The sequence below is a fragment of the Ahaetulla prasina genome, chromosome 2 (assembly GCF_028640845.1).
Source record: "Ahaetulla prasina isolate Xishuangbanna chromosome 2, ASM2864084v1, whole genome shotgun sequence".
NCBI lineage: Eukaryota > Metazoa > Chordata > Lepidosauria > Squamata > Colubridae > Ahaetulla > Ahaetulla prasina.
The window spans coordinates 129,297,563-129,323,411 of NC_080540.1; the positions used below are offsets into that span (position 1 = coordinate 129,297,563).

General features: G+C 39.5%; 3 protein-coding genes across 7 annotated transcripts in view; 1 reads left to right on the plus strand and 2 right to left on the minus strand.

Annotated features, from left to right (window-relative positions):
* CDK3 (cyclin dependent kinase 3) overlaps positions 1-4,628 on the minus strand; it is a 42,470-nt gene extending 37,842 nt beyond the window's left edge. For 2 of the 3 annotated variants that reach the window (XM_058165951.1, XM_058165952.1), the window contains exons 1-2: positions 3,148-4,498; positions 1,282-1,402 (exon numbers count right to left, since the gene is read on the minus strand). In XM_058165951.1, coding sequence (XP_058021934.1) covers positions 1,282-1,402; positions 3,148-3,347 — 321 coding nt within the window. In that variant the 5' untranslated portion in view covers positions 3,348-4,498. The other variant, XM_058165953.1, reaches the window with a different exon arrangement.
* Positions 4,629-8,589: 3,961 nt separating this feature from the next.
* TEN1 (TEN1 subunit of CST complex) lies at positions 8,590-20,133 on the minus strand. The gene is made up of 4 exons (XM_058165954.1): positions 19,928-20,133; positions 18,981-19,097; positions 14,580-14,737; positions 8,590-10,089 (listed from the first exon to the last, which is right to left on the minus strand). The coding sequence occupies exons 2-4, from the start codon at positions 19,067-19,069 to the stop codon at positions 9,956-9,958; spliced, it is 381 nt and encodes a 126-aa protein (XP_058021937.1). The 5' UTR covers positions 19,070-19,097; positions 19,928-20,133; the 3' UTR covers positions 8,590-9,955.
* A 107-nt stretch (positions 20,134-20,240) lies between these two features.
* Positions 20,241-25,849, plus strand: part of ACOX1 (acyl-CoA oxidase 1) — a 32,294-nt gene continuing 26,685 nt past the window's right edge. Inside the window, exons 1-2 of one of the 3 annotated variants that reach the window (XM_058165945.1) lie at positions 20,241-20,434; positions 21,432-21,591. In XM_058165945.1, the coding sequence (XP_058021928.1) occupies positions 20,326-20,434; positions 21,432-21,591 (269 nt within the window). In that variant the 5' untranslated portion in view covers positions 20,241-20,325. Of the gene's footprint in view, positions 20,435-21,431; positions 21,592-25,849 lie in introns of those variants that run through there. The other 2 variants (XM_058165944.1, XM_058165946.1) reach the window with 2 other exon arrangements.

A 25,849-nucleotide genomic window follows, 5' to 3' on the forward strand; every position in this document is an offset into this window, starting at 1 on the left:
GAATAAAGTATATGTCAAAGATTTTGCAACACTCCAGGTAAAAGGAACTGGGAACCTTTTTGACCACAAGAATCACATGGGATACCGGATGGTCAGTTAGGAGCCACAAACAACCAGGGGCACATAGTCAGCCATATGAGGTGCACCCAATCAGAAAAATTCATTGGTATACTAAAACTATACTTTATTGAGCCAGGCTATGATAACAGAATCTTGCAAGTCAACCTTCCCTTTCTTCCCACTTATACCCCAGAGAGTTGTGGGGTGAGCCAGTCTGTCTTTTTAAAACACTTTCCTGCCTCCCTGGACTCAATGCATATTTCTGCACCTGTTGTTATCTTAATGGCTTCTGGGTGGTTTCTCCAAGATTACCTCCCTAGGTTCCTACAACCACACATACATATATGCAGATATATACTGTACAATAGGGGTAGTCAACCTTTTTATACCTACCGTCCACTTTTGTATCTCTGTTAGTAGTAAAATTTTCTAACCACCCACCAGTTCCACAGTAATGCGCCATGTATCGTTGTCTGCGCATGCCTCTCACGCATCGTGGATTGGGTTTGTGGGGGGGTTGCCAGCTACCACTCTGCTTGTCTGTTACAGCTGAGTGGTGTGGGGGGAGATGCGCAAGCTATTCTCGGATGAGGCTCTATTGTTTGCGGTCGCACTATAGCGCCATTTAGTTTCACTTACGTAACATGAACTAAACTTATGTGCGGGCGATACAAATAGTATATTTTCAGAAATTTAAATTGTCATGGGGAATTTTATGAAAACCTAATGAAAATGTTTTTAAATAATGCTATGAACATTTTTTAAAAAGTCAATTAAATTAAAAAAAAGGAAATTGCTTCAGTATCGGACAAAACACCTATCGCCCGCCATGAAAGCTGGAACGCCCACTAGTGGGCGGTAAGGACCAGGTTGACTACCACTGCTGTACAATCACCCACCCATCCCATCTTTTTTCCTCTTCCTTGACTAAACAGTCTTTTCCTGCAGCTTCCAAGACATCTAAGTTGTATAGCTGGTGGGGTACTATGACATTCCTAGGAATGTGACAGTCATTTTTCTGCAGGCAGACAGAAAATACTGTTGACTGCAGTGGGCCAGAGAGAAGATTGTTGATCCATATGAGTTGTAGGCTGAACATCCATGTTCCAAAGGAACAATCTGAAAGTAGTTTGAAAGTGTGCTAGCTAATTGCCAGAGACAGATAAAGGATAGTTCTCCAGATTGGGACCTGTGAGGGAAGGTATTTGAGCCAATTGTTACCTTGACTAAGCTTAGAGGAAGCTCTCCTGTACGAGATGAGTCCATGTACTTTTTAAGATCTTGATTCAAATATTCAAAGACTAAGTATAGCTTCTTCTGATTATGTACTACATCAAGGAGCCTGGAAAAAAATTAAACACAGTGACTTGAGTATTTAGATAAAATCTGTAAGCATGATTAGAATAGAATAGAATAGAATTCTTTATTGGCCAAGTGTGATTGGACACACAAGGAATTTGTCTTGGTGCATACGCTCTCAGTGTACATAAAAGAAAAGATACCTTCATCAAGATACAACACTTACAACACTTAATTATAGTCATAGGGTACAAATTTAACACTTAATGATACAACACTTACAGAAACCAGTAGCAGAAATTGCGGGTGGGGTGGGGTGGGGTGGGGTGGGCCCGCCCCTGCCCACTCAACCAGGCTCTATGCCATCCTATTTAGGCATGTTTTTCAGGTTGGGTGCATGCACGGAAGGCCGGGCGCATGCGTATGCGGGGCGCATATGAGCGAAGCGAGCATACATGCATGCGTGCTCATATTTGCAAACCAGTAGGGAAAGTAAGTGAATACCACCCCTGTTACAGTGCCTTAAAATTAAGGAAAATCCAATCTGAAATCTTTACAGGAAAATCACTGGGTGACCTGGGTCAAGTCTCTCACCTCTCAGAGTTTTTATAATTGATGTTATGATTGTTTGCCACCCAGAGTCACTTTTTTTGAGATGGGCAGCTATAGAAATTGAAGAAATAAATAAGTATATATAAATAAATAAATAACAAAGGAAAACTCTGCAAACTAATATGAATTCTTTGGAATCAGGGGATAACGTTGCAATATACAAGGTAAACATCTAAGGATTAGGTTAGGGTCTATTTTTATATACGAATAAATGCAATATTGGAATTGCTATCTGTGAAAATACTTGATATTCATAGAATATATCCTAACAGATATAAAGACCAGTAGCTTTTCTTATGAAAAATCAGAAATGAGGAGGTGATTTTCCGCCTGGAAAAGCCAAGGAAAATCATCAAAACCATAAAAAAGGAAAAGTTAGAATATTTTCAACATGTGATGCGACAGCCACAAAAATACGGCATCCTTCACTTAATCCTCCAAGGAAAGACTGAAGGCAAACAAGGTCCAGCAGAAGAAGAATATCATGGCTTCAAAATCTAAGGGACTGTCGTGTCCCACTCCTCCGCTGACGGCCGGGTCAGGGAAATCCAAATCAGGCTTGCCTCTGCAGCTCTGCCCAAAGTCCTAGCAAAGTCCTCAGAGCAGGCAGGAGACCAGAAAGTGACTTCAGCAAGATAAGTTCGACTTTGCCTGACTCAGAGACTGCCAGAAAGCAGATCCTTTATATAGGCCATGGGGTGTGGCTCCATGACTCAGCACTCATTAAGGCCTGCCCCTCCCTTCCTTCTGTTGCCTCCGCCTATCCAGTCTTCTGATGCGAGGGTCACTCCAATCAGCAGCTGTTGGAAATAAACCTTCCTCAGGCTCACATGCTGTGGAGGAGGGGGAGGGGTCTAGCTGCTCCGTTTGCCTGGGCATGGAGCCAGGGCTGGGGCCGAGGGGTGCTCCCTCCTCTGCAGCCTGCTTGGGCATGGAGCCAGGGCTGGGACCAGGAGGTGCCCCCTCCTCTTCAGCTTGTCTGGGCATGGAGCCAGGACTGGGGCCGGGAGGCATACATTCCTCCGTGTTCGGGAGCAGATAAGAAGGCCCCGGCTGCTGTGAGAGCGGGCAAGACACAACAAGCGCTTTTTCATGCGGCTGTTGATAAAAATAGGATTGCCAACATGATCGCTGACATCCGACAACTGACATAGCACCAGAAGAAGATTTTCTTACCTCACTATATTTGGATGTTTCAGTTCTTTTAACAATGAGATTTCTCTGATTGCTGTACTAGGTACTCCTTCTGTCTCCCTGCGGGGGAAAGATATTTTATGATGAAGCAGTCCCAATCTTTCTAAGGGATGCTTTAGGCAGGATAGTTCATCATCCTCATCTTCTATGGGGATTGTCACATGATTGATCACAAATTCCATCTATGAATTTAATTAAAGTTATAACTACTCTCAATCCATAAATTACCACCTGTCAAGATGAACCATCCCCCCATAAGTTTAAAAACAGGGGACCTAGCAAGTAGTGGATTAGTTCTGGGTTGTTGTTGAGGGGCTTAGAACACAAAGCAAGAGAGGAAATCTGCCAGGTAGAATTTAATTTAGTAAGCTTCAGAAGCTTTTGAAGTACCTATCACATATTAAGAATTCTTATGGTCAGATTGTTAATTATCAATTATTGATGCAGTGCTTGAAGCAACCACACTTTTATAGAAATAATGCCAGGGATAAAAAAACACTTTTCAAGTTAACATTCTGTATTATTCTGCACTCTGATAGAGAAAATTTGTTCAGATGATTTGAGATGATCCGGAAAGACTGCTCCTGCAGAGAGGTATCCCATTTATTCCACTGCTATGAAACTGACATATAGGGCATGGTATAAGGGAATATAATACAGTTCCTTACTGAAAATAAATAAGACCAAATATGTCTAGTGCCTGGATAGCAGTGGTGGATTGCTATCGGTTTGCACCAAATCTGGCAAATTGGTAGCAGTGGCGGTGGGAGGCTCCGCCCACCCACCCAGACACTTCTGCGCATGCGCAGAAGTGCCACACACATGCCTGAGCGAATCTGTACCAATGGGATTTGGAACCCGCCCCTGCTGGATAGGATACTTAGGGACCTTTCTAGCAAAAGATAGAACATAAATAGATTGAGATGGTTTCTGATACAATTTCTCTATATGGCCCAGTTGTGTCTCAAAGGGTTGCCACTTAGAAAAATTGTGAAATGCAAACAACTATATTCATACATCCAGTTTGAGCCTAAATTCATCATAGCTTACGCTCCTGAGGTACTTGCTATTATACTGTTAGAGATACCTTAAAATATACTTGATCTGGAATTTGTTAGGAAAATCATATTATCACTATGAACATATTCTAACCAAGATCTTCCCGAAGAGTTTTTAGAAGTCCACATTTCCGTCATCCCAAACATGTTTCAAGAAACACCAACACTTTTTCTTATAGTCTGTATTCCAAAATGCTATTTGAAAATCAGTTTACAAGTAGCAGATTTAGGAGTAACCTTGTGAACTAAGAATTCAGGGTTTAGCTTCAGTACTTACGAATCAAGTCGGATCTTCTTCAGAGCAACTAACTGGCCTGTTTGCTTGTTTCTTGCTTTATACACAACTCCATAGGTGCCCTCCCCAATCTTCTCTACTTTCTGGAATACATCTTGGAATGTGTCCATTTTTTGCTTTCTGACTTGGTGCTATAAAATTTACTCACAAGTTTATACAAATAATACAACTTTTTTATACATCTCAATATAACATGCTGTCATTATTTTTATCTCCTACAAAACCACCTATATAAATTTGCATGTAAATTTACTTTAATAAAGGCGGGATAAAAGTCTAATAAATACATTTGTGATAACCAGTCCAACTCCAGGAACAAAATATCTCGATTCTATATAATGAATGGAGACTTATTCAGGCAAAAATATACATGTGTCTTTCCATTTCCCTCTCACTCCCCATTTACATGAGTCTAAGTTAGCTAAGATAACTAAATTAGTCTGGAATATAAAAGACAGAAAATCTAACTTCCCTGACAATAAAAATAAAATTAACAATTTACTGTCCCATAGTGGCTTCCTCATTCTACCTACGGTAATTGGTTGGCCTATCTCTAGATGGGCCACCTAATGGATATACTAAACCTGCTCCAAAGCCTCCAAGAATAGTTAGGACTCACTCTAATAAAATAAGCAAGATTGAAAGGCAATAATTTGTATAAGCAAACCTGGTGAACTTCATCATCTAGCTTCTCCCAAGCGGTAGGGATTCTTAGGTTTACAGTATTCATTCCTTCTCAGTCTGCCAGTGAAGGACCAATGTTCCACCAATATGTGGAAAAAAACATGCTCTTTATTATAAAAGGGTCACTCATGAGTTTGTCTATGGAGTTGGCCATCCTTTTAGGCAAGAACACAGCATCTGAGAGCTGTTGCTCCTGTATTCCCTAAAGGTTTCCCACTGTTGGCTGGCTGGGGAACTCTAATCCAGAATATCTAGACAACAAGAGGCTGGAGAGTAATCCTCTGAAACATGGTAAAAAACACATTATCTCATCACCAATAGGAGAGTAAAACACCCTTCCCACAGATTCTACATATGAACTGGAAGGTATTGGAGAAAAATCTGTAAGAGGCAACTTCTAATTTCATCTTATTTATATTTTCATCTCCCTTCTCACTTGCCTTTCAGAGACAAGATGAAATTTATTTTCTCTACTCCGGTACGACAACACAGACTACATCAGTCTCTGAAACTTATTATAGGTTTCCAAAGTCAGGTCAAGCATGCATGGACATGTCCAATAGCATTGCATGAGCAAGACCCTGAACAGAGAAAATAGGGTGCAGTTATAATTGAGCAACAAGGAACTAAAGGAATATAAAGTGATGGGTTACAAATCGATTATAAAAAAGCTAAGTTTTAAATTAACTTTCTAGATACCTGTTAAATGAGCCATGACTTCAGCTTGCTCCAAATGCTCTGCTGAACTTCCTCTAATAGCGATTAGAAGTTATTATGTAAGGTAGTTTTCGACTTACAACCATTCATTTTGCAATGGTTCGAATTTACAATAGTACTAAAAAGAGTGACTTATGACTGTTTTTCACACGGATGCTGCAGCATTCCTATGGTCACATGATCAAAATTTGGATATAAAACTTGGAGGAAAATAGAATTTGATGTTATATATGCTGAGAGCAGCAAGAATACTCTATGCACAAAAGTAGGATATTTTGATTCCCCCAATGAACAAATGGCTGCAAAAGTTGTTGGAGTTAACAGAGATGGCTAAATTGCCTACTTTGATTAACGAAAATAATACAATTAATTTTGTTTCTATTTGACTTTTGGACTTTGTGATTGAGGTTGAAAAAATTAAACTTTGACTTTGGGTTTTGGTGATTAGATAGGTCTGTTGTTATAGAAATGGCTTGTATATATTATGACGCAAAAGTAAAACTTGAGGCTGTACGTTATCTTATTTTACTGTGCCAAAGAGATGGAAGTCAATGCTTTTCTTTTTCTTTTCCCATTTCCCAATACTTTCTCCTTTTCCTCCCCTTTTTCATTTTTCTTCAGATTTCTGTATTTTATATTATGATAAACTAATAAACATATGAATATTCAGAAAAGCTTTTTGGACCAAGTTGAGAATGCTTGCCTAGATAGCTGGCCTTTACAATAAGCTCACATGAACGAGACAGGATGAAATACACTAGAGAAAGGAATTGCTTCCTCATGGAATTCTGAACACATGGACCTCTTCATAATACTGTGTAACATGTATTAGAATTCTAGAGTTGCCATGCGTAAAGTTATTTCACTGTAAATGCTGTAACCCTCCCTTCTTCCTTTCATACTGTGCAATAAAAATATTACAATGATTTTTAAAACTGATCAGAATTTGAACACTTGGCTACTGGCATGTATTTTTGATGGTTGCAGTGTTATGTCATCACTTTTTGTGACCTTCTGACAAGCAAAGTCAGTTGAGAAGCCAGATGGGGAAGCCAGATTCACTTAACAAACTAACTTAAGAACTGCCACGATTTACTTAACAACTGTGGTTGAAAAAGATCATAAACTGCAGCAAAGCTCACTTAACAACTATCTTGCTTAGCAATGGAAATTTGGGGCTTAATTGTGGTTCTAAGTCGATGATTACCTATACTTGCTAACTAATAGCTGCTATATTTAAACTTCTGGCTATGCTCAGCAGCCCTTTGCCCAAACCTCTTATTAATTTTCAAATTCTTTAATTCTTCTATAAAACCACATGCCACTTGTTCTTGCCCTTGGGTTGCAAAATATCCTGCCCAGCCCACCCACCCACCCCCGGCAAGGCTGATTTACAACCAGGACAGGCATGAAAAAAACCTCTTTAATCCACAGGGAGGGACCTCACGGCCAAAAGATATGACCATGGTTGTTTTGAGGAGAAACCTTTACGGAAAGCTACTATTTTCAAGCCTCTTTAAAAGCTTTCAAGAGGCCCTTCCTCTTAGGAAGGAACGCCTGAGCTCAGTCGATTTCTCTCTTCAGTGGTTCAGAGCTAAAGCTCCCACAATGCTTCCTGACACAAATAATAAAGAGTTGGCACTTCAAAAATTACCCTTACGAGATTCTCTGGAATGTAGCGTTTTTGAAAGGGACACGTCGCTCTACTAATCGGAGCAGGCCTCAGGCCAAACCTTGAACCAAAACTAGAATATTAGCTACTGACCAACCAGTCACACGTATGCACACACCATGTGCTTTTATGAATCACCCTTGCCAAAATTGGTTATTCGTGTGTAAAAGTCAGCTCCTGCTCTCCTCAAGAGGCCTCTCACCTGCTGATCCAACCTCCCATTGGCCTCCATGTCTTCCTTCTTGCTGAACAACAGACTTCCCAAAGGAGCAAAACTCATCCTGTTTCTGCACCACCAGAGGGAGACACAAAAATAATATATATTGACCCTAAGCTAGGCTGAGGAGGCCTTTAGATCCTTCCCCTCAAATAGCAGACTTTACCCTGTGAAGCAGAATATAGAAAGTCAGAAGAAAAACAAAGTACAAGGCTAACTTTATGAGGCTTGCAATATAAGTAATTATGCATTTCCCTTTTGGTTTTTTTTTTCTCAGTGTATACTGTAAATTTCTCAGAGACAAAAACAGAGACGGTATTCTTGCCTCTCCAGAGTTCTAGTTGGATCTAGTTCTCCTGATTTATTTATTTTTTTGCCCTTCCTTTATCTGTACAAACTACAAAAGAAAAAGAAAATAACCATTCCTGTGAAGACAAAATTATAAATCAAAGTAGGCCGCCTGTAGGATGCAGCCTAAATAAGTAATGCATTTCTCCCAGCATGTTTCTATGCCCTAAGTTTTTTCAGTTTGGGGAAAAAAATATTACTTGAATATATAAAATGGCATGCCAGGTAGGAAAAGCAAGCATATCCCTCCAAATCAAGATCGTTTTTGAACTTGTAGGTGGTCTTTCAGGCAAAGAAACAGTTTGTGCTAAATTTCAGTATATGAATGATTTCAACAAACAAACTTCAGACTATATATATCAACTGTTTTTATATCCCACAATGGCAAATCTCAACAGATGATCCATTCAACATAAGCAGCACTAGTTAAAAGTTATAACTTTTTCATATTTTATTTAATTACATCCAACTAATTAACAGAAAAGTAAGCATACACACAACATTAACAATATAAGGTAGCTTCAACTTTTAAGATAAAAAAATAAATAGGAAAAAAAGCCTTGGTGCACTCCAGATACTAACAGACATCTGTTAATTTCTTAAATGTTGTTAAAGAAACTATGCATTTCAACTATTACTAACAATCAGATGTAGATGTTGAGTAATAATTCTTTTAACCATCCTATGTGATAGGTAATTAGATAGTGAGACATTTGGGGCGTGTGTATTTAGCCAAGAGGCAACCAGTGTTGCTCCTAACAAATCTGATATTATAAGATCTTATCAAGCCAGTCCCCTAGCCATTCTTAAGGGCAGCTTCATAAAGCACACATTTAAAATTCTACTTTGGAGTTAATTAGAGCATGAGTTATTATGGACAAATTACCTCTGTCCAGAAATAAACATAATTGGAAAATCAGCTGTAGCTGGGGAAAGGTATTCAATAACCCTGTAGGGCTCTGTAAGATAGAAACAAGACAAGACCCTTCATACTATGGGTCTGCTCTCTCATGATCAATGCCCAGCTCATATAAAGGACCCATATCACTGATTTCAAGATCCAGATCTTGCCAACAAATTGGATATTATTCAATTTCTTTTTCTAGCTGCAAACACACAGTTTCCTGATGGTCCTGACAAAATTTATTAAAATGGATGCCATTAGCATATTGATACAATCTACCAAAAGCCTAATGATCACATCTACAGATCTTAGTAGGATTCTATAATAAAAATTGAAAAATAAAGGAAAAGTTTCTTTTATTACTTTCTAGAGCCAGCATGTTAAGTTTTATTTCAGGCTCTATTTAAAAGCTGCATTATTTTCACAATTCTGATATATTTTGAAATGGAAGATTAAGGTGTTCAACAATTGTCAGGAAAACAAGGAAACTGTATAAAGGGAAATGAAAATTTTATTGCCCCTAGCCAGCCACCATGCCCTTAGTCAGCCAGCAATCGTTGGTTTCTTTAGCATATTAAGAAACTTCTTTACTTCCAAACAACTTAAGGATCAAGCTTCTGCGATTTCCAAAAATCATCTTCCAAAATAAAGATTTCTATTAGCCCTTTGCAAGCTCTATTGTTTATATGGGTTTCAAAACAAAATTATGTATAAGATTCACAATCTAATACACAGACCAGTTTGAGTCTAATGCATTGTATCAAACCAATTTTAAATAAGGATTCACGAAGCAATATAATCCACAACAACACCAGGAGTAAAGGCAAGAGATGACTGATCATATACAGAATAGCAAATTTTGTGTTCGAAAATATACATATGCTGAAGCATAGCACTAACGTATGCTTCCTTCATGATCTTTCCTTCTCTCCTGGAAGTATTTTCTCTGTTCCTCTATGGCTTTTTCCAGTAACTGAAGATTTATTCCTTCTACACATGTAAATACACGAGCCTTTATAATAACCTCACCTGCAATAAAAAAAATGACTAAGTAAATAAATCACCATTTGAATTAAAGGACCTCTTAAGACAATTTCATAGTTAATGCAATTAAAACAAAATGTTCACCCAAATCATACAATGTGGCAGTTCCATTCGTTACTTCAGCATATCTATAGCACTTTATTTTGTAATATATATTTTATACAGCTTTTTCTAAAATACTATTTCTAAGTGGTTTACAAAATGAAAAATATGCAATTAGACCCAATAAATTAAAAGCAATAGGTGGTTCTAAAAAAGATGATGGGAGAGAAAATTCATATGTACAAGATCTAGATGAAGAGACAGGTCTTCAGAGGGGGCCTAAAATACTTTATAAAATGCAGGCGACAGAGAATTCCAGAGTGCACAAATAGAATTAGTGAGGAATAAAATTTTAAAGTGGAGTATAGATTCAAAGAGATCTAACCAGTGGTGGGATTCAGCCAGTTCGCACCACTTCGGGAGAACCGGTTGTTAACTTTCTGAGCAGTTTGGCAAACTGGTTGTTGGAAGAAATCATTAGGGCAGAGAACCGGTTGTTAAATTACTTGAATCGCACCACTGGATCTAACTCTATGGTATATACTATGTTATTGTATGTTTTCTCTGTTCTTTTCTCCTCTTTCGGAATCTATATTCAAAGAAATATATGCAATCCTTTCTGTATCCAGGCAAATATTTACAGAAGAAACTTAACCAACGATGTGCATAAAGTGGAAAGCCTCACCTAACTAGAACAAACAGTGTACACAAGGAGAACTGGAAATGACAAATATGCCTGTACTATCTGTTCTAAAGGTAAAGGTTCCCCTCGCACATACATGCTAGTCGTTCCCGACTCTAGTGGGTGGTGCTCATCTCCGTTTCAAAGCCAAAGAGCCAGTGCTGTCTGAAGACATCTCTGTGGTCATGTGGCCAGCATGACTCAACGCCAAAGACGCACGGAACGCTGTTACCTTCCCACCAAAGGTTTTCTACTTGCATTTTTACGTGCTTTCGAACTGCTAGGTTGGCAGAAGCTGGGACAAGTAACGGGGGGGGGGGTGTTACCCCATTACGTGGCACTAGGGATTTGAACCGCTGAACTGCTGACCTTTCGATCAACAAGCTCAGCGTCTTACCCACTAAGCCACCTTTACTACACCCTTTACTACCTGTTCTAAGCTACAATAAATCAATTTTATACTCCTAAAGTATAGAATTCTGATTTTATACTTTAAAGTCCTGATTTAACATTTGAGTAGACATTCAGTATCACGAGAAATCTGGAAAACAGTGACTTTTCATCCACAAGTACTCAAGACATTTGATCCTCTTGAGGGGACTGCAAGACATATTGAAGGATATAAATGAACGACAGGCCCACAAGTTAATTTTATCAGAGTCTGCCTGAATATATAGACTGTGTTTAAAATATATTATCGAAAAGGACTGAGACTGATTTAAAACTGGATTTTAAAAATGGCAACCGACAAGAATGAAATGAAACACGATGTTACACTGGACATGTAAAATAAATTGGCTGATGTCTTAATAATTAAAGGGCTATACAAATAACAATTCAGGAGAGTGACTTGGATAGTTCCCTTATATTTTACAAATTTGTACAAATACAAATACATTTACAAAAGAGATTTATTAAACCTTTGAAGAATTTGTTGTGAAGAAAAAGACATAGAAAAAAGAAATCTAGGACAGTGGGCCCCCAACTTTTTGGGCACTAAGGACGGGTTCTGTGGAGAGGTTTTTCCGTGGACAGGAAGGGCTGTGGTTTTGCATGCTGCCTGCATCCCACAGCTGGGGGTTTGCTTGTTTGTGTGGCCCCGTTTCTGGCATGCCACACATTGTACCTGATCCACAGACCAGGGGTTAGGAACCCCTGTTCTAGGGCACTATTTGAAGGAATTACAGATCAAGATTGATATATGTAGAAGGAAACAATATAAAATTAGTATATTTAATCAAGATCAAATAGATGTAATATCTCTGTATTAATGGAGTTTTGCTGACATCTATATTGAAATGACAAGGCTTTAAGTATTTATTTGTAGATATGGGAAGAAAAGATAATTTGCTATATTTTAAGAGGTAGTAAACTTCTAAATTTGTTTAGGCTTTTTGTGATGAAGGGAAAGCCCTTTGTATATTTTTCTTCTCTTTTTCTTTATTCTTATTTTTTTCCTATTTTTTTTCCTCTTTTTAGTTTTATTAGTTTTTTATTATTGTGATTTAATAAAATTATTATTTAAAAAAAGCAAGTGGCACGGAAGAAGTCCTTTACAGGACAGGCAAGATATTTTAACTTTCCCCACCTTTTTCTTCCCACATTTCCCCAATTCTCCCACCTGAGTTTTCAAAAGCAGGTCTACAAAAGAAGCAAAGTTCTCAAATCCCAGTCAGAACAGAAAGAAGCAAGTAGAAGAAATAAAGAAAAAATTCAGGTGCTTTGTCTAAAAGTTGTCTACTGAGTGACACTTGTTAAAGGTAATCAAATACTTGAGATAATCCCCCAGGAAGAAAGGGAACTTTTCACATCAACATCTCACCAGCAGATCAATGCATGAAATACCTGACAACTATAATCTGTGTGAATTGGAAGTCATGAATGCGCTTCCACTATTATTATATGAAGATGTGCCCTGCCCCTGAGGCTCAGAAGGAGAACTCTGCTACTCAATCCTTAACATATGAAGAAATGCCTTGCCCCTGGGGCCTCAGAAGCAGAACTCTGTTACTCAACAATCCCCTTCTTAAGTATTTAGTGCTACTGCAGCCTTCCAAATTCCACAGAAAAATATTGAAATCTTTGCTGCTCATGTTTCTGGGATTAAAAAGAATCAACTTGATATGATAGTGTGATGGAACCCAAGCTTTGTTTAGCCTAATCTTTTAAAATTCTCGTGAGCTTTCCAAGGTAGCTATCTACCTCTACATCAATCATTCCCCTACCACCACCCCTTTGTGAATAAAGAAAAGACGTCCTAGTACAGCGGTTCTCAACCTGTGGGTCGGGACCCCGTTGGGGGTCGAATGACGATTTGCCAGGGGTCGCCTAAGACCATCGGAAATATGGGAATATACTTGCGAGTCGAAGAATCGCGCTCCAATGGTTGACTCCACAAGCCAGCTGCAGGCTCTTCAAATCACTAGCCGAATTCGGTTTCAGGCGCAATGAATTAAAAAAGAGAGAAATCTTTGCTCTGATGTCTCCCTCTCAAGCCAGCTGCAATCACTCCCAATCGCTAGCCTAATCTGGGTTCAGGAGCGATAAACTTAATAGGGGAGGAGTCTCCGCTTTAATGCCTCCGTCCTCAAGGCAATCGCAAGCAGTTCAGATCGCTAGCCAATATGGCTTCAGGCGCGATAAATTCAAAATGAAAATAATTTTACAGTTGGGGTCACCACATCGTGGGGAATTGTATTAAAGGGGTCGCCACATCGTGGGGAATTGTATTAAAGGGGTCGCAGCACTATAAAGGTTGAGAACCACTGTCCTAGTAGGAACTCTGACATTTAACTATTGCAGTAAAGGTACCTTTCTTGCCTACATGTACCATTTTTCATTAAGAAAAAGCCAGAATGATATTTAAGCCTGGACACAAGACGAAAATCATACTGGTCACTCTCATGGATGACCTGCGCTGGGACATGAAGGAAATGCAACTACCTTTGTCTTGCCAGAACACATAGCAGCTTTCAACATGGTCAACTACAGTTATTATTCCGGATTACCTGCAAATTTTGGGAATGGAGGGCATTGTACTATGGTAATTCTACTCCTTCCTAAACAAGGGATTGTAATTGGCGGTTATGACGAAGAAGTCCAGTCCGTGGGTACTCCAGGATGGGATGTCCTCAATCTCAATGCTTAACCCCCCCCACCTCAAAAAAAGTTTAACCTATGCACGAAGCTATGTTGTTGGTTCAGGGTGAGGCATTATCAGTACAGCTATGATACCCAGTTTATTTATTTATGGTATTTAGCGTATGGATAGTCCATCATACATGGACTAGCAATATATATTAAAATTTCACTTAGATTAGTAAAATGTAGTAAAATATGTTTAAAAGAACTTTGTTCAAATATAGCTGATAGATACCAGTTATATACCGGCCCAAATAGCAATATATTGGAAGTCTAGATTTCATGTCTAGAGACTTCCAAGGCTTGGATGGGGAGAAACAGACTCCAATTCAACCCAAGTAAGACTTAGTGATTTAATTCAGAAGCCTAGCAATTCTGGGATTATCCCAACATGGCCTCTGGCTGGGATAGGGCTTCCCCTAGCATGGCAGACCCACAATCTGCATCTTTTTTCTCTATTATAAAGTACCTATGATAGTAGCATTTATGTTTAGCTACCCTTAAGTATGAATTGGCTTATTTTTTTGCTGAGTCCTTAAGAATGGTTCTAGTTCGTATTTATTGGGAGACTTTTTGGTCCCATAGGATTAAAAATCATAGATATCCTTACCATCCTTGAATTCGGTTTCCCCCAGAACAATATACAAAGACCCAAGTTGGGCCTGAAAGGGTTCTACAAACATTGTGCAAACTCGAATACAGTGCTGATCAGATGCATGCTGAGCTGTTAAGATGGCTTCGGAAATGGCCATATCATAAGAGTGAAGCCTGAAAGAAAGAAAGATTCAAATGTTGTTAATAGTTAAAATACACACATTCATTTCCATAATAATAATAATAATAATAATAATAATAATAATAATAATAATAATAATAATAATAATAATAATAATACATATATATCATGGGGTGGGGTAGAAATATTAATTCATATCAAATAATACAGTAGTTAAAAATATGTTTTAGCCATGTTTTGTTTTATTTAGACAGATGTAACAGTCAAACAATGTATGACAGAAATAGAATATGTAAAACAATATACATAACATTTAGAAAAAATAGTTTAAAATCTAGTTATTGGTCTCAACCAGGGGTGTCAAACTCGATTTCATTGAAGGCTGCATCAGGGGTTGCGACCTCAGTAGGCTGGAGATATTGGTGGGGCGTGGCTGGGAGTGGGCATTAACAGACATTAAACAAATGGCTGTAAGTCAGGGACTCCCATTATTTGTTTTATTTTATTTTTTATTCAAAAAGTTTTACAAAAAATTTTCCCCCCCCTTTCCCCCCAACCCCCCTCCCTTCACTAATACCCTCCCCCCTCCCCCCTGACTTCCCGGAACAAGCACAAGGTATAGTTAAAAATAAAACAAACATATGCTAAGAAAATTTTTCCCCAAAACTATTATACCAATTTTCCCTCTCTAGCTCTGACTTCCTCCTAACATAACCAAAATCCTTCAAAAAATAAAAAAAAATAATAATAAAAAAATAACAATTAACAGTAATAAAATATATAAATCAATAGAACAAATTAATCCTAAAGTATTTAAAACCAGCTAAAGCATAAAAATCCAATCCAATTCAAAAAATATCTCCCTTATAGCTTCTATAACCATATAATTTTCCCCTCAGGTCTTTCTTACATAAGATCTTTTGAGAATATTCTATTTAAAATTCAGTGCAACACATTATAAAATTTCAATACAGAAAATTACAATATCTATTCAACTTCAGTCCTTCCTCATCAAAATCCAGTATAGATCCAAATATCTAGTCTTTTATGATAGATATAAAACATATAATCAACCCATTTCTTCCAGATCTTCCTCAGAAATTGTCTTTCCGGGACACTAATATTTTTGTCTGTTAATATTTCAAAAAAACCTTGTTTCAAGGATAATACTTTTGTCTCTTGCCATTTTTTTGATGCATTAATCTCTGTCTTTCCTTCATTACTCCTTTTGAAAAGTCAGTCACAATATTTCCTAGTAGTTCCTTATGTCCAAGAATCCACAAATTACTGCCGTATATTCCATCAGTCCAAAAAGAGAACTCTTGGAAAACATTAACCCTGTGAGTTTTTTCGATTCGGGAGACAGCCTTCTGTAGCACAAATTCAGGCATTTCATCCAAACTATTTAAAAAAAACTTCTTTACATCAACTTGTTTATTCACGATCATATCTTCATATTTATCCACTTTTGTTTGTATCTCCTCCATTCTATTTTCCAAGTGGTTGCACTGGTTAATTTCCGCCAAGCTCTCATCCAAAACGTCCCCATTTTTTATCAATTCGTATTTTTGAATAATTAAATACATACTTTCTGTGTAGTCCTGTATAAAGTCACAAATCCATTCTTCTGAAAGAACCTTCATGACAAAGTTCCTGCTGAGAATCCCCTTGTGAAATACTTAAACAACGTAATATAATCCAACAATCCACAGTCCAACAAAATAAGATAAAATATCCATTCAGTTTCGATTCCACAGCAAGGCTCCCTTTGATGTATCGCTCTACCTTCAGTTGCTTTCAAATGCCATTTTAAGCAATTAAAAGAAGGGGGGGGAAAGATTTCTCTTTTTTAAAAAAAGGTGGAAGTCAGGAAATCAAAAATACTTGCAAACCAATAATTGTTCACTCATGCTTCTTCCGTCTGCTTTTAGAAATCCACAAAAAGAAATCAGTTGTTAGCAGAAGTGGACACCTTCCTCTTTTCCTGCTTTTGCAGAAGCCCAGTGAATATTGGAGATTAAGGGAGGATTCAAGGGGATTCGACCTTTCGGGACTTTGCATAACAAAAACAAAGCCCCTAGGGGAATCTACCACTATCCCCCCCCCTTGCTCTTTCTCTCTCTTTCAACCAGAGAGGGAAATTGAAGCCGGGAGCAGCTGTTCCTTGCTGTTTTCACCGGCTTTTACCATATTCAGTGTGGAGTGCCATAAATTAGCACCCAGCGAGAAAGGTGGCGCCACCGGAAGTCTGGGACTCCCATTATTTTTGAGTTGTAGCATATACTCATTACCCTTTGACTCACAGAGGTGTTTTGAGATATTTTCAGGTGAAGATGAAGGGAATGCTTCCCTGGATTTTCTAATTAATCTTTTTAAAATTCCAAAGAGGATTTGTGTTTGGGATAGTAACTGCTACATTTCTACTCTTAAATATTGTTCAACTATAAAACACTCTCGGATTCTTTTCCTTAAGAGAAGTAATAAAACTTCATTGGGAGAGTAGTAAGGCACTGTAGTAAATTAATTTTTACTTTTTAAAAAAAACCTCCTTATGGCATCAGTTAGTCCTTCTAACTCAGCCTTTCTTGAGGGTTTTGACTGCATTGGCTGTCTTCTCACAACTCACTGGAGCAATGAAGAATAATGAATTTCTTTAGGGGATACAGTAAATGCCAAGGGTTGGTGATACAATTCAAAAGGTAGATCATACATCTTACTATATAACCACTCATTACATTGTGTGAGCCCCCCACCCCAGTCCGTTTTTGGCTGGCAGAATGCTGCAGGCGGCCTTGGAGGCCAAAAAGGGGCCGCATGCCGGACCGTTTTCGGCCGGCAGAGGCACCGCAGGCTGGTCCTTTGATATTTCCAGGCCAGCTCCACAGGCCAGATCTAAGCAGCCCATAGGCTGGATCCAGTCTGCAGGCCTTGAGTTTGACACCCCTGGTCTAAACTGAAGGCAAGTTATTGGTCTAAATTTGAAAGGGAATGCTTTCAAGGCAAGTCTAAATGCAATAACATTTTTTGTTGTTGTTCAGTCGCAAAGTCATGTCCAATTCTTTGCGACCCATGGAACATAGTATGCCATGGTCCAATAACATTGCAATAACGTTGTTTAGAAGTAAATCTCAAAGCTAAATCCATACCATGTGCTAAATACAATTGAATCTTGCCACATTATAGTCCAATGCAAAATACAAACCCAGCTGAGGATAGTATATTCATTAACCCTATGTTAAGGAAAACACTGATCTAATATTTTGGCCATTACAAAGAATGCCCTTTTCTTAAATGGTCTTTATTCCTTTTCTTCCGAATCAAATCTTCTTTAATCTCTAGTCAAAAAAGGAACAATGAATGCTTGATAATTGTTGAAAATAAGAAGATCTAATTTCAAGCGTGCATGACAGCAAAGCGCATGTGCAGAAGGCCATGCGCATCAGCAAAACGAGCATGCACGCATGCTCACATTTTCAGTGCTGAGGCGAACCGGTTGTTAAATTATGTGAAGCCCACCTCTGGTCTAGATATGGAAGTTCCATCTAGCTTTCTTATTCTCTACAACCTTTTGTGGGATCTGCCATCTAGATCTAGGAGGGTCTGACTTATATTTTATACAGATGTTCCTGTATGCCATATCAGCTACTTGGCGATGCCGTTTAGTATATGCTGTTGTGCCGTTCGGTGTATGCTGCTCCTGCCAGCATCTTATATTCTGCCATGTGTTGGACTATCTCTGTTGCCTCTCTGGATAGCCTGGACCTTGAATCCAGTCTAATGTAGTAGACCTCTGCTTCCATGGAGATGGTGCTTAGTGCTTGTTCTTGTGCTGCTACGGTAAGTACCTCAGTACTGTCTTTTAGTCCAGCCTTTTTCAGCCACGGGTAGGATTTCCCAATGTCTGCTACCTCAGCTATCTGTCGATGGTACATCCCATGAAGAATCATGTGTTGCTATGGCACTTCTTCTGCTTGATCTTCCTCCCACATCCGCTGCTGCCTCAGGTATTCTCTCAGCAGCTAATCTTTGGGTGCCATCTTACTGGCCCTAGCCTGACATTGCTGGATATCTGATTGTCTTTAATTTGGATTCTCAAGCACAAGTTATCTAATAAGTGAAAGGAAAAACAAAATAGCCATTTCTCAATGACGGCAGGAAATCAGACCAGTGACATTGTCTCCAATAGTAATTGCAGAGAGCACAAACAGATGTTGCAATTATAGAGAAACTAAGCAGATACTGTATTGACCAAATTAAAGAATAATAGACACTTACCTGCCATATGTTCTCAGGGCTTTCCCTTCCGGTACTGAAGTAGAGTTTATTTCCCAAGGAAAGTGATATGTTCCAGCATCTGGAAGCATTGTGTAGAATGGCTTGCAAAACCAGATCCTGTTGTCAAACAAGATTAAAGAACGTTCTATTTTCAGAGATCTCAAATATTTTTCTGCTCTGAATATTTATCCTGCTACAAAACTAAGCAGCTTTTTAGAATATCCTCCTTACTAAAACATAAGTTTTATCAGAAACTATAATTTAACAACCCTAATCAACCATTATGGACTTTCTGTTACTTTTCTGAAGCTACTGGACTCCCATTATTTTTTGCTTTTCTCTGATTCCCAGTTTTCTTGTTCCCCTGGACTTTTCTTTTTTCCCTGTTCCCTTTCCAAGTCTGGCTGGCTAAGAAAAGAGAATCCTGCTTGATCTGCCATAAATTCAAAGAACAGCCAGTCTGAAACCTAACAGTACTCTTAGCGTTAAGAACCAATTTGGTCTAATAGTTAGAGCACCAGGCTAGAAAGCAGGAGATCAAAAGTCCAGCCCTTAACCAGAAAAGCCAGCTGGGTGATTTTGGGTCAGTCACTGTCTCTCAGCCCAACCCACCTCACAGGGTTGTTGTTGTGGGAAAAATAGGGGGAGGAGGAAGGTGTGTTAGTTATGTTCACTTCAGCTCCTTGAGTTATTTGTAAAACTAACAAAGACAGGATACAAATTAAATAAATAAATGCACACAAGGCCGCGGGGAAGCTTAACTTTAGTTCCCTCGAGTTAATCTTTTGTTTATACTCTGGAAAGTTACAAACAGCCTTCCCTACCGGTCCCTGTCCTAATGTTCCGTTTAATTTAATTTAAGGCAGATAATACAACGCGATGCACGCGCAAAGCGAAACTTTTGGGTGGCAACCCTGAATATCTCGGGCTGTACTGTACACAGATACCTGGACTGAAAACAAGGATGCAACTCCAGGAACCAGTGGTTTCACAAGGGCGCCCGGTGCATACTTCTACAAAATTAAACCTCGATGGTGCAAATTAAGCATTTGCATAAAACCATTGGATTCTCTCCTCCCCACCTCCCCGTTTCCTCGTAGCAGCGAACGGAAAAAACCCTCCCAGGGTCTAAGGGACGCCTCCCTACTGGAAGCCCCGCATATGCAAGAGCAAACGCCTCCGCGGAATCACGCGGGTGCTCAGCGGCTTCCTATTGGGCCTCCGAGTCGTCACGGGGCGGGGCGGGGCTAAGGCTACATTTCTCCTGGTCCGGAAGCTTTTCCGGAGTGGAGTCGGCTGGCGGTTGTTTCTCGGGCTGGTCGCGGAGGAACCTCCGGCTCCGAAGATGAACGCGGATCTGCGGAAGGAGCGAGAGGCGGCTTCGTTCAAGACGGAGCTGCTGACTTACCTCCTGGACGGGGGCGCCGAGCGGACCTTGCGCCGCAAGGAGATCGGTGAGAGCGGGCGGGAGATGGGATGGGATGGGATGCGGAGAAAGCCGCGCAGCCCCCTTGTGTGCGTGGTGGCCGCCTTTCCGTTGCCTGCCCCAAGCAGAGGCGGTCGCTGCAAAGGCGGGTCGTTGCCCTTCGAGAACTTTGCCGGCGTTTTTATCCATTAAAAGTGCACGTTTGCATCTGGACAAGCACCGCTTTGAATGGGAACGCCTTCTTCCCCCCCCACCCCCAATTTTTGGACGATGTTCGCAAGCGGTGTCTCAGGGTGCATTTTAGAAAAGAGACATCCCCCCCCAGGCACCCTTCCCCCCCCCCCCCAAAAAAAATGTTTCTGTCAAGTTACACAAGATGTGTTGGGATGCCTAAAGCCTAATTTACTTGATGCCTATCTAGTGCCTTAAAGGATTAATCTAACTAGGTCACCAAGTAGATGTTGCTGGCTATAGGCTTCACTCTCAAGGTGCGTGATGTCAGAGTTCAACCATAAATCTTCCTTCAACAATACCTTATTGTCTTACCGTTTAAAATAGGAGACCTAAGGGACAGGGAATTCCCCAGCTAGAAGATTCTATGAGAAGAGATGGCTTTTAAGAATAAAGCAGTTGTCGAAACCTGTTGTCAAACTTTCCTTTCTTATATTCAGTTAATTGACCTGTATTATCTAACCAAGTAATGTGAGAAACTATGAAATGCTTGAAATCCTCACCACATAATAAGAGCATAGACTTTTTTTTCCCTTTGCCAATCTTCATTTTCCCCAAAGATAGGAAAGTAACTCATTTGTACTGGTTGTACTTTTCTAGATTTTGTGATTACACCTTTATGTTAATTATGATCTGCATTAAATTATAAAAGTGGTTATCAGAATGACAGCTGCATCTAAGAATATTAAAGGTATTTCTAATCGATTGGTTTAAATAAGAAACATGCTCTTATTTAGCAGGATATTGTCTTACACCTTTTTGAAGAAAACAATGAATATCTCTTCTTCCCATAGAAGCTATTGTTGCAAATGATCCCAGCTTCAAGCATGAAGATGTAAATTTCCTCTCCCGCAGCCAACGCTATGAAGTAGCTATCAAAAAGAGTGCTCTTATGGTGATGAAATTAAGAGAATATGGGATTGCAGACCCTGATGAGATCTTCTGGTTTAAAAGGTACTTGTGTTCATTATTGGGTATATTAAAAAGCATAACATTTGTCCTATAAATATAAGGGATGGTCATGCTTAATTTCAAAAGACACTTTACATGGGACTTTTAAATATACTCGTTGGAAGTCTTCAGTTAGCAAAGCTTCCCTAAACATAGTTTTCTGGAAAGCCTATGCAACCTCAGTTCCTTTTATTGTAGCAGTGGAAACTAGATATATGTACTGTAGCATTCATGAAGGCTAGGAACAGTGTTACATTTTAACCAAGCAAGCTTTCTTTTACAGTACTTAATGTCAGCTAAGGACATGATACATTCACATTAACAACAGTTCTCTAGTTTGTTTTCTCCTCTATCACTTTTGTTTTTTTACCCTTTACATTGCGTCACGGAAAACTTCCAGTCTTGAAATAGTCTTGCTACTTTAGAATAGAATTTTTTATTGGCCAAGTGTGATTGGACACACACGAAATTTGTCTTGGTGCATATACTCTCAGTGTACATAAAAGAAAAGATCATTAAGAATTCTAAGGTACAACATTTAATGATAGGGTACAAATAAGCAATCAGGAAACAATATCAGTGTAAGTCATAGGGTACAAATAAGCAATCAGGAAACAATATCAGTATAAATCGTAAGGATACAAGCAACAAAGTTACAGTCATACAGTCATAAGTGGAAGGAGATGGATGATGGGAACGATGAGAAGATTAATAGTGGTGCAGACTTAGTAAATAGTTTGACATTATTGAGGGAATTATTTGTTTAGCAGAGTGATGGCATTCAGGGAGAAACTGTTCTTGTGTCTAGTTGTTCTGGTATGCAGTGCTCTGCAGTGTCATTTTGAGGGTAGGAGTAAAAAACAGCTTATATCCAGGATGTGAGTGGTCTAAATATTTTCACAGCCTTCTTTTTGATGCAGTATACAGGTCCTCAATTGCAAGTTGGTAGCAGTTAAGGTCCTTGATTTTCCATTCTTCTCTGATAGAGAGCCAGTAGAAGTAACCAGTAGAATGAACTTGGTGGCAGAGATAATGTTGGAAGTTATTCATCTAGTTCTGAACTTAAACCCTAATTGCTGATCTTTGAGCCTTTGGTTTAATAATTGTTTGGAAAAGATCATTGCACTGCATTCAATCTTGTTCAAGGATAAACATTTCTCAGTGGGTGGAGCACTTCTTTCACTGACATTGCAGCAGTCTTACTATATGTACTATGTACTGGATAGGCAGATGGTGGGGCTTCCCTCTGTAAATTTGGGGCAGGAAGCTCTGTTATGTATATACCAGAAAATGCCATTGAAAATAAAGTTTTGCTACTTAAAGCAAGTGACGGCAAGCATCACTACTGGAAGCAGGAACACCTTTGAATGCTGGCATGACATGAATGGAGGGGGATCCATTTTCCAGCTTGTGGGATGACTGAATTCTTCTTTGAAGTGCTTGTACTGGTTTGTTGCAGATGCTCATCCCTCATGCAGAAGGGAACAAAAGGAAAGTGACTTTATTTAAAGAGAAAAATATTGATATCCCCTATTTTTTCTACAGGTAATCCTTGACTTAAAGCTGCTCATTCAGTGACTGTTTTAATTTACAAAGGCACTGGAAAAGAGATTTATAGTTAGTCTTCTCACTTATAACTGTCATAGTATCCCTACTGTAGGGATACTGTGACAGTCATAAGTGAGAAAATTTGGGCGCTTGGCAAACTGGCATGTATTTGCAAACTTGGCAGTGGCCTGGGGTGATGTGATCAGCCTTTGTGATCTCCCCAGCTGATTTCCAACAAGCAAAGTCAATGGAGGAATCCAGATATGCGTGATGACCATATGATTCACTTAATAACTTCAGTGTTTCACTTAACAACTGAGACAGAAAAAGATCATAAAATTGAGTTTGACTCACTTAAGCACCTTGCTTAGGAATAGAAAATTTGGTCCCATTTATGACTATAAATTGGGTATTACCTGTATGGTTGACTGGGCTGAACAGATCTATCCCCAGATAATAGTAGTCAGTGTGTATTTTCTGGGATTAATTTACAGTGAGTCCTCAAATTATTACCACAATCAAGCCCAAAATTTCTGTTGCTTAGCAAGACAATTGTTAAGTGAGTTTTGCCTCATTTTATGACCTTTCTTGCCACGGTTGTTAAGTGAATTAGTACAGTTAATTTAGTAACACGGTTGCAAAGTGAAAATCTGGCTTCCCCATTGACTTTGGTTGTCAGAGAGTCACAACAGATGATCACGTGACACCCCCACCCTCACCCCGGACACTGCAACTGTCATTAATATGAACCAATTGCCAAGTATCCAAATTTTGATCACATGATTATGGGGATGCTGCAACAATTGTAAGTGTGAAAATGGTCATAAGTCACTTTTTTCAGTGCCCTTGCAATTTCAAACGGTCATTAAGTGAGTGGTTGTAAGTCGAGGACTACCTGTACTTTAACTGAGTTTATTGCAAGTTTTATGCGTGCTGACTCCATATTTCCATATTCTCTCTCTTATGTTTATATACATTCAAGAAGGGGGAGCAGTGGGTGAAAATGAACAGTAAATTAAATTTACAAAAGAGGTACCTTATTTTACAAACAATTTCATTGGTAATTTTTAATACTATTACTAATGTCATTTTTTAATTTTGTGTTGCCTTTTTTTGTTACGTTCACCCTGACTAACGTTTGTGTACACATAATGCACATGCCCACATTTATTTTCGGGGGGTGGAGACAACTTTAAGGTTGGTTTCAGTGGTGAGAACTTGCTATCATTTATAACAAGGATGGAAAGTTATGCAGCATATTGGATTTTCCTCTGTTTATAATCTTTTTTTTTTTCTTTGAAGGATAGATTTGCTATTATGTTGCATTACAATCATAACTCAGTTCTTTGATGCAACAACCTACAGTTTCCAAAAGCAACAGTTCTTTTGATATAAAGCAGCAACCACTGATCCTACCAAGGAGTACTGTTCCAAAGGATTAAATCGTTCCATTTTGGGCCTATAAGAGTTCTCATAAAATGTGAGGTTGCTGACCAGTGCAAAGCAGGGGGATCATATGATTGTACAGAAAGCTCTGCACTGACTGTGAATTGCCTACTGGGCACAATTTATATCCTGATATTGATCTGTTGTGTCTTGCCCGCTCTCACAGCAGCCGGGGCCTTCTTATCTGCTCCCGAATACGGAGGAATGTATGCCTCCCGGCCCCAGCCCTGGCTCCATGCCCAGACAAGCTGAAGAGGAGGGGCACCTCCGGTCCCAGCCCTGGCTCCATGCCCAAGCAGGCTGCAGAGGAGGAGCACCCCTGCCCCAGCCCTGGCTCCATGCCCAGGCAAACGGAGCAGCTAGACCCCTCCCCCTCCTCCACAGCATGTGAGCCTGAGGAAAGTTTATTTCCAACAGCTGCTGATTGGAGTGACCCTCGCATCAGAAGACTGGATAGGCGGAGGCAACAGAAGGAAGGGAGGGGCAGGCCTTAATGAGTGCTGAGTCATGGAGCCACACCCCATGGCCTATATAAAGGATCTGCTTTCTGGCAGTCTCTGAGTCAGGCAAAGTCGAACTTATCTTGCTGAAGTCACTTACTGGTCTCCTGCCTGCTCTGAGGACTTTGCTAGGACTTTGGGCAGAGCTGCAGAGGCAAGCCTGATTCGGATTTCCCTGACTCGGCCGTCAGCGGAGGAGTGGGACATGACATGATCTTTAAAGCCTTAAATGATTTCATTATTGGGGGGGGGAATGCCTTGTCCACTAGGAATTCACCTGGTTATTTAGATCAGCAGGAGAGGCCCCGTTGAATATAACCTGCTCTCAGAGGATAATCTGTCTGCTGGGGGTGGGGACAACTTTAAGGTTGGTTTCAGTGGTGAGAACTTGCTATCATTTATAACAAGGATGGAAAGTTTATGCAGCATATTGGATTTTCCTCTGTTTATAATCTTTTTTTTTTTTTTTGAAGGATAGATTTGCTATTATGTTGCATTACAATCATAGCTCAGTTCTTTGATGCAACAACCTACAGTTTCCAAAAGCAACAGTTCTTTTGATATAAAGCAGCAACCACTGATCCTACCAAGGAGTACTGTTCCAAAGGATTAAATCGTTCCATTTTGGGCCTATAAGGGTTCTCATAAAATGTGAGGTTGCTGACCAGTGCAAAGCAGGGGGATCATATGATTGTACAGAAAGCTCTGCACTGACTGTGAATTGCCTACTGGGCACAATTTATATCCTGATATTGATCTGTTGTGTC